General features: G+C 33.3%; 2 protein-coding genes across 4 annotated transcripts; both read right to left on the bottom strand.

Annotated features, from left to right (window-relative positions):
- Positions 1-442: 442 nt before the first annotated feature.
- LOC130740365 (dirigent protein 11-like) lies at positions 443-1,881 on the bottom strand. Its single transcript, XM_057592954.1, has one exon. The coding sequence runs from the start codon at positions 1,198-1,200 to the stop codon at positions 661-663; it is 540 nt and encodes a 179-aa protein (XP_057448937.1). The 5' UTR covers positions 1,201-1,881; the 3' UTR covers positions 443-660.
- A 268-nt stretch (positions 1,882-2,149) lies between these two features.
- On the bottom strand, positions 2,150-6,168 carry LOC130740364 (probable serine/threonine-protein kinase PIX13). 3 transcript variants are annotated; one of them, XM_057592952.1, is made up of 6 exons: positions 5,907-6,168; positions 5,493-5,820; positions 3,990-4,125; positions 3,750-3,877; positions 3,012-3,135; positions 2,150-2,746 (listed from the first exon to the last, which is right to left on the bottom strand). In XM_057592952.1, exons 1-6 carry the CDS (start codon positions 5,969-5,971, stop codon positions 2,379-2,381), a joined length of 1,149 nt encoding a protein of 382 aa, XP_057448935.1. In that variant the 5' UTR covers positions 5,972-6,168; the 3' UTR covers positions 2,150-2,378. The 3 variants fall into 3 exon arrangements, with proteins under 3 accessions (XP_057448935.1, XP_057448934.1, XP_057448936.1); XM_057592951.1 differs by having other exon boundaries at positions 3,750-3,886; positions 5,907-6,164; XM_057592953.1 differs by lacking the exons at positions 5,493-5,820; positions 5,907-6,168 and having other exon boundaries at positions 3,750-3,886; positions 3,990-5,486.
- Positions 6,169-10,962: the final 4,794 nt, after the last annotated feature.

The raw sequence follows: 10,962 nt of genomic DNA, 5'->3' as shown, positions 1-10,962 counted from the left end.
TCTAGATCTAACCATAACCATGTTCTTATCTTACACGAACAAAACCTAACATATAACCCCATAATTGTTAGCATCGTCAGATAACTTGTAGGATACATAAAGACATAATTTTTGCATTTATGATATTTTAAAATCATGAAAAACGTATGTCAGTAACAAAATAAAATAAAATCATGACAAACAAATTCCTACACTAATAACATATGGAATTTACTTTCAAAAAAAAACATATGGAATTTGGTTTTAAAAAAAATATGGAATTCTTCTTAATTAATTGAAGTTTTTACACTAATAACATATGGAATTCTTCTTAATTATTCAAAATAAATTTAAAATTACAATTATTCCAAATCAACCCAAATTTGCAAATAACTACTCAAATTGTGCATAATAATTCCAATGAACTACTCTCTTGAGACTAAACGAATATATAAAATATTCATTAAATAAATTTATGAGTATCCATAAGCGTTTTTTCAATAATAGAGGAACAATCCTAATGATGTACTACTTCGCACAATCTCCATAATAGAGGAACAGAAAGTGCTGAGTCTATTATTTATAAAATTCATGTAAAAAAATGAGTGTAATTCTCGACTCACTTATTTTAAACACTATTAATCTGACTAAGATAAAGTTATTTGACCATATAAAGTAGGTCTATGAGGTCTGAGTTGCATATGGAGGCCAGTAAAGATGAAACTCAATCTTGTAGACAACTGAAACACCCTTTACATCAACAGGTGAAGTGGTAATATAGCCTTGCACAAACAAGAAATCTTCAGTGCCTCCAACTACTGGATGATCTGAAGGCTTGGCATTATTAGTGCCTCCAACAATGGAAACAGAACCTCTGTGATTTTTCAGACGCAAAGTTAGCTTGGCAATTGAAATGCATCGAAGCCCGTCGAGGCTAGAGGTGATGGCAGTTCCCTCTGCAATTCCAACAAGTTTGGAGGATCTATTTGCTGTCACAGTCAAAGAGTCCTGAAAGACAGCAAGAGTGCCAAAAGGGGCTGTGGTGTCAGTGAATCCTGATCCTTCCACTCCATTCACTATGACATATGCTGTTTTGTTTATGGTTTCATGTTGAAATAGAGAGAAGTGAAGGGATTTGAGGTTGGAGCCATTGGTTCCCTCAAATGGGATTGTGGCCAAAAGCAAAATGGCTAGAGCATAGTTATGCAGAGGAAGTGTCATACTTGGTTTGATCACTGATGACTGAAGAGGGGTGATATCTCATCTCATTATAATGTGGCAGACATTGTTCACAGTCTAATTCTAGTGTGGAAAACTAGCTTGATGAAGACTTGACTCTAGAGCCGTATGGTGCATGGTATAGTTACGTTGATGACCAAGTCGATGAAAAATGAAAATGATGGCTAAGTCATTGTCGTTTAGTCTTCTAAGTTCTATGCATGTGTGTTTGGATATAAAATGAAAAATTAAGGTGAGCCAAAATTACTGTGACAGAATTAATTTTTCTTAGCTTTAAAGGCTGTCTAAGGTGATTTTGACGTTACTGTGATTTTCCATGTGTATCCAAACATGAATTGTGTATTTTCCCCCAATTCTATACCGCGAAAATCATCATGGATCTTGTAAGATAGAGTTAACCTGCATTTTTTTTAATCTAGAACACAAGAATCATACTTGACCTGAGTATTGTAGCAAAGTTCTTTCTGTAAATATTTGATTAGCTTTCTCCACTGCAAGTTTGTATTCCCTTTATTTGTGTACAATGAAAGTGGGGTATCTAACTAACCTCATCTTAAATGGATCAATGTAATTTTGTTTATAGAAGGTTCAGTAAACACATGTGTAATTTTAATTCCACTGTCAAATTCCATGACGACAAAATTGAAAACTCCACTAAGACAAATCAACTTTAATTATTGCATATGTTGTCAAAGGAGATTGTTAGAAATCCACACTACCATTATCTTCCAGGAAACCATAAACTCCACCACAAGCCACTAGATAATATACATTGTTCCCACTCTAACTTCCCCTAAATGGTTCAGATGAGTTCACACAACTCTTTCAGCAAGTTACATGACTCTTAGCACAATAGAAAATATTAGCCAACTTTCCAAAACTGTGACCAATTCAACCAAAAAAGAAATAATAATACAGAGGGATGTAGATGTTTATCAAAATTTACCATGGAACTAACAATGTAACTCCAAAAATTACAAGAAATCTATAAAGTGGCTAATCAAACCTATTCGTTGGACCATGTTAGCATGGTTGGATCTGCTTCTGTTCTCCAAAATCAATTCTACAACGCAGAAGCTACTTATAGAAATTTTCGACAATAATTGATCATGGCTTTAAAATCAATTGTAGAAAGATTTTTAACATTTCAAATTTAGCGGCTATCGAATGTGCATAGCTGTAGACTTAGTAGAGTGTTTATTGGATATGTTATAATTATTGTTTACTGCTTTAATGCCTTCCAATGTCTCCACAACATCCTTCATAGAAGGACGGTTTTTAGGGTCAGGTTCAAGGCATTTTAGAACAAGTTGTGCTGCCTGTGATGCTGCCTTGAGTGAATATTGACCTTCAATCCTGAAATCCATGATGGTTTTCAACTTTCTTTTATCAGGAAGACAAGGCTTCATCCATTCAACCAGATTTTGTTGTCTTGCAGGCCGCTTTATATCAAGTGCTTGCAACCCTGTCAGCATTTCAAGCAGCACTACACCAAACCCATAAACATCACTCTTTACATACAAGTGCCCTGTTGAACAATGATACAATCCACAAAAATGTGTTAGAAAAATAGAGTAACGCATGCAGGGAAAGCCAAAAATCCCAGGCAACAGATCATTACTACTAGGCTATCATGACTAACTAGTGAGTATAGCTAGAAAGAGAGAAGTCTAGCATCACTCAAATCTAATACAGTATGTTACAAAGAATTAGAGTATGTTCAACTTTTAGCATTGTTCTCAATTCCAAGTATCTTCACAAAGCATTCATTTATGTATGTAAGATATGATCACCTGTTGCCATGTATTCTGGAGCAGCATAGCCATATGTGCCCATGATCCTGGTAGTCACGTGTGACTCTTCCCCAGATGGTCCAAATTTTGCTAAACCAAAATCTGAAATTTTTGCATTGTAATTCTGTAAAAGACAAGTAATTTGCTATCAATAGGTCTGTGGATTTAGAATACTAGCATATATACATATTAAAAGGGGTGAGTTAGGTATACATAGACCACACGAACAAATGGAAAGCCAATGGGAATGACATAAAGAGATAGAGGGAAATGGAATGAAAAAAGAATGGTGTTGTCTGAGGTAAACATGAGGAATATTGTTTGTGTCAGTAAAACACATAATCAGTTACCAAATCAGTGCCCATAACAATGTCAATAAATATACTTAAACTAGTCAACTGGCTTAGAATTGGATCCAGCTTCCCTGCATTCACAACTTCGTAGCTATGTAATCAAGATCAAATGTTTAGATTTAAAATCAGATTTCATATATATATAACTAATATAAGTATATAACCAGTCTCTTTAAATCTAAGCTATTTGATCTTGAGCAAACGGTTATGAAGTAATGACTATAGCGAATTTAGGAAAATTCAACTGCTGAAAATCCAAATTCCAAGTATTACTAGAAGAGAAAGATAATCTTGTATTTTTCAGCTGAAAACTTTGTAGCAAAAGTTTGTTTATTGAAACAAATAGTATCTAAATTCATAAACTTTGTAGCCAAAAATAACTGACCCCATCAAGTAGTATATTGGAGGCCTTGAAATCTCTGTATATGACTATCTTCTCTAAGGAGTGCAAGAATGCCAAGCCCCGAGCCGCACCAATGGCGATTTTGAGTCGGGTGTTCCAAGAAAGTGATTCTGTATTTCCTAACCAGAAACAAAAACAAGGAAAATGATTTTAAACTCAAAATCTCAAATCATGGCCAATAATTTTCTCTAGTTCACTTTATAAGTTGTCTTAAGTTCATACTTCTGAAGAGATGATTTTCCAAGCTTCCTCTTGGCATGAATTCGTACACAAGTAGAAATTCCTCATCATCCCTACAGTAACCCAATAGCTTGACTAGGTTGGGATGAGAAATCCTTCCTAAAAAGTTGATTTCTGACTGCATTTTCATATAAACAGAACAAGGCATGAATTATGTCAGATAGCTGAGTTGGAATTTGCATAAAAGGAAATGTTGATTGGGTTGTGCACTGAGAGCTTTTCTTATTTTACCGTTAGAAAAGTATGAAAATAAGAAAATACTCCACCCGATTTAATACTATTGTAGTTTTAGCTTTTTTCTTTTGTTCTAAAACCATTGTTATTGTACATATTCAAAGCACTTTATCATATTCTCTTACACTCATGCCCTCATTTAATATTGTATCTTCTAAGTACCAACTATTATTTTCACCAATCACAATTCTCACCAATTAGTTGACAAATGGTTTCTATTCTCTCTCTTTCATATAACTCATATTAAATAAGAGTGTTTCAATCAAATTATAACATTAATTAATGAACTCTTAAACTTTATGCATAACCCTTAAACTATAATAGTTTTGGAACGGAGGGACTAACATCAAAATAAGTTACTTTTCAGTTTTTATATTCTCTAAAAGGGTAAAACAAACTGGCTCACGATTCATCGGGTGGAGGTGAATTTGGAATGTGTATACGACATTTTTCCATATAATAAAGTAACTTTCAGAAAAGTGTTTTTCAAAAAAACACTTCCAGAAATGTGCACTTTGTGAAGTGACAAATTAACGAACAGGTTCGTTGGTTGGAGAAAGTAATAAAGCAAAGAATAATTATTTATTTACTTTTTCCCCCACTTCCTTTTGGAATTTTCATTTTTCTTTTTACCTTCTCTCCGTTTACAGTCAAATCACCCATTATATATTTTATGTCTCTCATTTTGCTCATTTTGGCATTTCTATTCTCTGATCCTAAGTTGCATTTCACCAAATGTGGGGGGGGGGGGGGGGGGTGCATAAGGTTTTTTTTTTTTGAAATAAAAGATTAAATTACATAAGGATACAATTTAGTTTACTTACAATCAAAATGTATGAATTTATCTTGAGTCAAGAATTCAATAAATTAATAGCGTTAAATTCAAGACACGTTAAAAAATTTACTTTTTTATAGTCTAATTTAATTCTTAAAAAATATAAAGTTGTCATTCAATTTTTGCGCCACAACATTTATTTGTATTTTATTCTTATTTCTGTGTGAGTATGGGTATTTTGCTAATGGGGTAACAATATTTATTCCAATTTCAATGACAAAGATTTATGTTGTATTTAGTTTTTAGTTTAGAAGTCGGTTTGAGATATTGAAATTTGAGATGACACATTTCAATATTCTAAATGTTAAAGAGACACTTTCAAACTTAAAACCAAACCCGCACATAATCATTCCCATTGCTAGGCAATCCCCCACCCAACAAAGTTGGAAGAGGTAAAAATGAAAGTGACTACTGACCTGCCATTCATGAAAGCCCTGCATGCTTTCTGGGTTCAATTTCTTTACAGCAACCATAATTCCAGAGCCAGGTTTTGTAGGGCTCAGCTTCTTCTCATCCAGCCAACCTTTGTAAACTTTACCAAATCCACCTTCTCCAATCAATGCATCAGCCTTGAAACTCTTTGTAGCCGATTTCAAATCCCCAAAGCTAAACACCTTCAACTTCGCCACTTCCAGAAACTCCCCAGAACCACCCTTAACATTATTAACAACACTACCACTTTCACTTTCAGTATTTATCTCCCATACTTGGCTCATGCTACTCTTCCCACTACCACTACTTGTTCTACCTGTAATTAGTTAAAGTCATTGAATTCTCACAAAGAATCAATAAGAACCTTAAGGTTGTTGAATTTTGAAATGAGATTGAACTTGCCTGAATACTGAGGAGGCATGCTGAGGATGGAGGAGGAAGGTGAACTGAAGCAGAGACCCATGATTAACCACCTAGAGAGAAGAGCAAACGTACACACAAATGGAAATGGAAATGGAAAAATGGTGGTGGAGTATACTGTCAAGTGTGAACAGAAGAGAAGAGAGAGTCAGCTAGCTACATGAACAAGAAGTTTCGTTTTGGATTGTTGAATGTGTGAGTGCTATTTATGGTTTATGTTTGCCGTGTTCACTTCGCGTTCTCTTCTTCGTCAAGTCCCCACTTAATAGCATTGTTTTTTAGTTAGTTAATTGTGCCGAGTGAAATGGCTTAATAATTAAAAGGCTTAATTGCAATTTTGGTCCCCGACGTTTATCAATGCCACGATTTTGGTCCCCCACCTAATTTAATTACATGGATGGTCCCCGACGTTGTAGGTTGTGTGCAACGTTAGTCCTACCGTTTATTTCTTAATGGAGGAGGCTTACGTGGACGTCCCGTTGGAGAGAGAAAGGAGGTATGAGGAGAGAGGGAAGCACGTGAGTATCACGTGACCCTTATCTGAACACATTATACCCAAACCCCTGACCTCCCTGGAACGAAGAAGGTAACGCGATTTAGATCCCTAGGGTTTCAGATTTGGGTATAATGGGTTCATATAAGGTTCACGTGATACTCACGTGCTCCCCTCTCTTCTCATATCTCCTTTTTCTCTCCAACTAGACGTCCACGTAAGCCTCCTCCATTAAGAAATAAACGGTAGGACTAACGTTGCACGCAGCCTACAACGTCGGGGACCATCCATGTAATTAAATTAGGTGGAGGACCAAAATCGTGGCATTGGTAAACGTCGGGGACCAAAGTTGTAATTAAGCCTAATTAAAAAAGACTATTGAGAGTGCTTTATTTCACACCCTCTTTCTAACACTATTTTTTAATTAAAGAATCATATAGATCACATCTAGTTGCAAATAGAACTCATATTAATAGATTCTACATAAATTTTAGTAGCATTTTTCAAAAGCAGCATTAAAGAGGATTGTATTAAAACCGGTTCATCTATTACCATTAATATTTAATAAAAGATATCATAATCTATATATTAATTGGATGAGGTAGCATGGAAAATAAAGTACAAATTAAATGACAAAATATTTCTTTCATATAATAATAGTGGATAAGGATCCTAAAATAGAAGTGGTAGGTATTTGGGAAGATGAATGAATATAAGTTATTTTAGGCTATGTTTGTCATGTCATTTCAGCTAATTTATAGCTGATTTGACTAGCTTAAAAGCTCTATAAAAATGTTTGGTGAAAGAGCTTATTTCAGTAGCTTAAAGCTTTAAGCTATAAGCTATCTGAGGTAGCTTATAGCTTATTAAATATATTCTCATTTTTATCCTTATTATTTTATCAAAATTTCACATTTAGCCTTATATGTTTTTTACTAAACCTATTTACCTTCTCATTTTCCGATGTACCAAAAAGAAAAACTTATTTACTTATTAGTTATCACACTTGTTTCATATGTACATTGTTCCAGCACATAAATAATTTCTACTTTAGAATAAAAAAAATAATTTTATATTACAAATTACAAATTATTTGTTTTATTCTATTTAATTTAATAAAAATATAGAAAATTAAATAAGTAAAAATTAATACTATATTTTTAAGATGATAAATAATTTGAGTGAAATTAAAATATTTATAATAATTTTAATATTAATATCATATAGGTATTAATGTGAAAATAAAGTAATGTTAAATATAAAAAGAATTATACAAGTATGTCTTTTTATGTCATTTTACAATTTCAGCTTGTTCAACAACTAGTTTTACCAAACACTTTTGTTCAAATTACGTAGTTTTTCAGCTATCAGCTATCACTAGCTTATCAGCTTTCAGCTAGCTTTTCAGCTAGCTTTTCAGCTATCAGCTAGCTTATCAGCTAAACGGGCCAAACATAGCCTTAGTCTACAACAAACTTTCTAATTTTCTTTCATTTATGTTTTCAGAAACCCAGGGAGAAAGTATTTAAATAAGTTCCATTGTACTTTTTTTCTTCTTAATCAAGGAAATAATCATAGGCTAAAATAAGTTTGTATCCTTAGAATATACTACTCATTTTCAATTTTATAATTAGTTCTTAAAATAATTTATTTTTTTCATGCCTTCAAAATTACCTTCGTTTTTAAATCTACGATGTTTAATTTTTCATCTAAATAATGGGGAAATTCACCTCAACGTGACACGTGACTTATTTAAAAAGAAAAAAATTTACTTTAGAAGGGAATCTCATACTTCTTTTCCTTCTTTCCAAGTTCTCCACCTTTCTCGCTTGCCTCCCTCACCACTAAAAAAAATGTTTGTTAAGAGAGACTAATACATTACACTTACATTTATCTCATTTCAGTTGAGTTAGTAAGGGCCCGAACCCTAACCTATTAAGTAGAAGACTCTGTCATATTTTACTTGACAAATTCATTGTGGAGTTAAAAAAATATATACTCTTATTTATGGTGTTTCTTCTCTACTTTTTTTTAAACAACAAATATCCAATGCAGAGGCTTTTAATCATAAATGTTGAGTATGTCATTTCTAGCGGAAAGCTCTGGAATATTCCTACACGTTCACAGAGACCCGAATTCGAATTAACTACTTAAGTTAAGTTAGAAGAAATTTATATTAGTTATGTTACACGGTGGTGCTTCCTATCTATGACTCTATCTACGGAGCAGTTCATATTTTACTAAAGAAAAAGTACACATTTAAGTACTGTACATAAAAAATGTATATATAGAGAGAGAGAGATAACAACTACCTTTCACGCGTATCCCTGTATAAAATTCAATACTGTTTCTATTCTTCTTACCTGCGAGTGCAGAGGTTTCAGTTTCTCACCGTCCACATACATGTCACTTGCCAAGTCAACGACCGTGCCTCTAGTTTCAACTTTCAACTCTCTGTTCTTCTTCACATTTCTCTTTTCTATACACAACAATACATCAACATGCAACTTATTTTAAAATGTAGTATAATTAAGCCAATATTAATCTACATCTTAATAAACGAATGTCCGTTCCTAACTCTTTGTTTTTAACCAGCCAACATGTTTCCTAGGAAGGTAAAAAAAAAAAACAAGTTTTGTTAGTGAAGCCAGGCCATATATAATCCAAAGGAAAATAATTTATAAATCTCAATGCAGGGTGAACATTCAATTGATATCAAATTACTGTGACTCCAACCACCACAATTTTCAAAAAGCAAATTTCTGCAAATTTTCCAGGAAGTACCTTGTTGCGGTCTAAATCGCTACAATTTGAAAGCAAAAGATTTTTTTCTATTTTTATTAGGCGAAGGATTTAATTAGGTGAATTAGATCATTGATTGCTACTTTGCTAGAGATTGAAATGTCTCGATGGTTCACATTCATAAAAAGAGGAACAACGTGACTGTCGTCACTCGTGACATACTTCTTGCAACAAAATGATACTCCTCATTAATGTTTGAAAGCATCCACCCTCCGTTTGTTGTACCATTGCGGTGTATGAATGTCATGATGTAGTTCTATTTCTTTTAGTTTTCCTCTTGAAAATTATATTATTACTATGGACGTACGATACACATGAACAATGCAACTATTTTGGCCACATTCTCATGGCAATGTAGAGACAATTCAGTTTTTGTCTTTTAGTACTACTTCTATGAAGATGCCTGGGGCATTCCCACCAATCAAAGCTGCATTGCAATATCACTCGCAATAGTACGAACAAAGAAAAATGTTCGTACCAGACCAGACCGGATTAGAGATAACACATAATTTAGGGAGGGAAATTTTGTGTGTTTAGATAGCTCAAGTAGTAAGATTTTGGGACATAAGGGTGGGGTGGGATGAAGGGTGAAGGGTCTCTGGTTTGAACTCGGAGAAGAGATTAATTTACTAACAATTCTAACAACTAACATTTGTCTATGAAAAAAAAAACAATTGATTTTCGTAAAATTGATTTTGTTAATATTGAATATAGTAAAAGTGAGTTAAAAATTAGAAAATTTTATATGTAGATATATTTATGAAAAAATGAGTTTTGCCGTGTAATGTTTTACACCGTCAACCAATCAGATTTCAAGGATGTGACACGTTAATTAATGAAATTAAATAAAAATAGAGATTTTCTCACATCCTTGAAATCTGATTGGTTGACGGTGTAAAAAAACTTTACACCGTCGGTGGTGCATGGAAATTAAACTCATGTTATAAAATATCAGAGAATATTTAACATTAAAACCACTCTTTTTAGTTTCTACTAAAATTGATTTTAGGTTTGAAGTGGTCCCCGTTCGTGTTCTGTCTTTCAACTCAGCACGTGAAACTATGAATCCAGCCTAGATTGTATGCTTCCCTTTTTTCGGCAAAGATAATCATCATCAAAGAAGAATAAAATATCATGAGACAAACTTAACAATTAAGATTCTCGTAGCCAAAACCTTATACTACACGGAGAAAATCTAGAAGCGGATTTTTGTCAAATTAATCATATAGGTGAATATGATTGATTAAAAAAATTAAAAATTAAGGAGGTTTTTCCCTGTGAGTTTCACAAACACAAGTTTGGGCATTGTATTTTCATCTTTAGTTTCCTCAAACCTGCCACCGAACTCGTCTTACTCTTTGCGGAAAGAGCTAAATATGGCTCGACCACCTTGTTACCATGTTGTATATGGATCATAAATCCAGATGGGGTTGCATATAAATCTTGATCAAACATAAGACCCCAAGAATACTTAAGGATCTAACGTCAACTTGAGACATGAAGCTCGTTTAATTTTAGTATTAGAAAGTATGAAAATGGTAAAATAACACATTTGAAGTAACAACTTATCATTTCTATTTATTAAAGTCTTGAAATATGTTATTTAACGCATTTTGATACCCTTCTAACCATAAATCAAAGGAACTAAAGTCTTATGCAACTCGATTTCAATTAAAAAAAGTCTTATACAACTCACTCACATGAAAAAGCACCTCTTCTTGTAAAAATTGTTGTTCTAA

Source organism: Lotus japonicus, chromosome 2, assembly GCF_012489685.1.
Source record: "Lotus japonicus ecotype B-129 chromosome 2, LjGifu_v1.2".
Taxonomy (NCBI): domain Eukaryota; kingdom Viridiplantae; phylum Streptophyta; class Magnoliopsida; order Fabales; family Fabaceae; genus Lotus; species Lotus japonicus.
Note: the sequence above shows the minus strand (reverse complement) of the source record. Positions and strands in the feature narration are given on the sequence as shown.

Bases quoted from the DNA above. Each gene is read 5' to 3' on its own strand.
- LOC130740365 (XM_057592954.1), bottom strand. From the start codon at position 1,200: ATGACACTTCCTCTGCATAACTATGCTCTAGCCATTTTGCTTTTGGCC.
- LOC130740364 (XM_057592951.1), bottom strand. From the start codon at position 5,971: ATGGGTCTCTGCTTCAGTTCACCTTCCTCCTCCATCCTCAGCATGCCT. The intron at 5,821-5,906 runs GTTCAATCTCAT...AATTACAGGTAG, and splicing joins CCTCCTCAGTATTCAGGCAA to AACAAGTAGTGGTAGTGGGA. The intron at 3,887-3,989 runs GTATGAACTTAA...GTTTCTGGTTAG, and splicing joins GGAAAATCATCTCTTCAGAA to GAAATACAGAATCACTTTCT.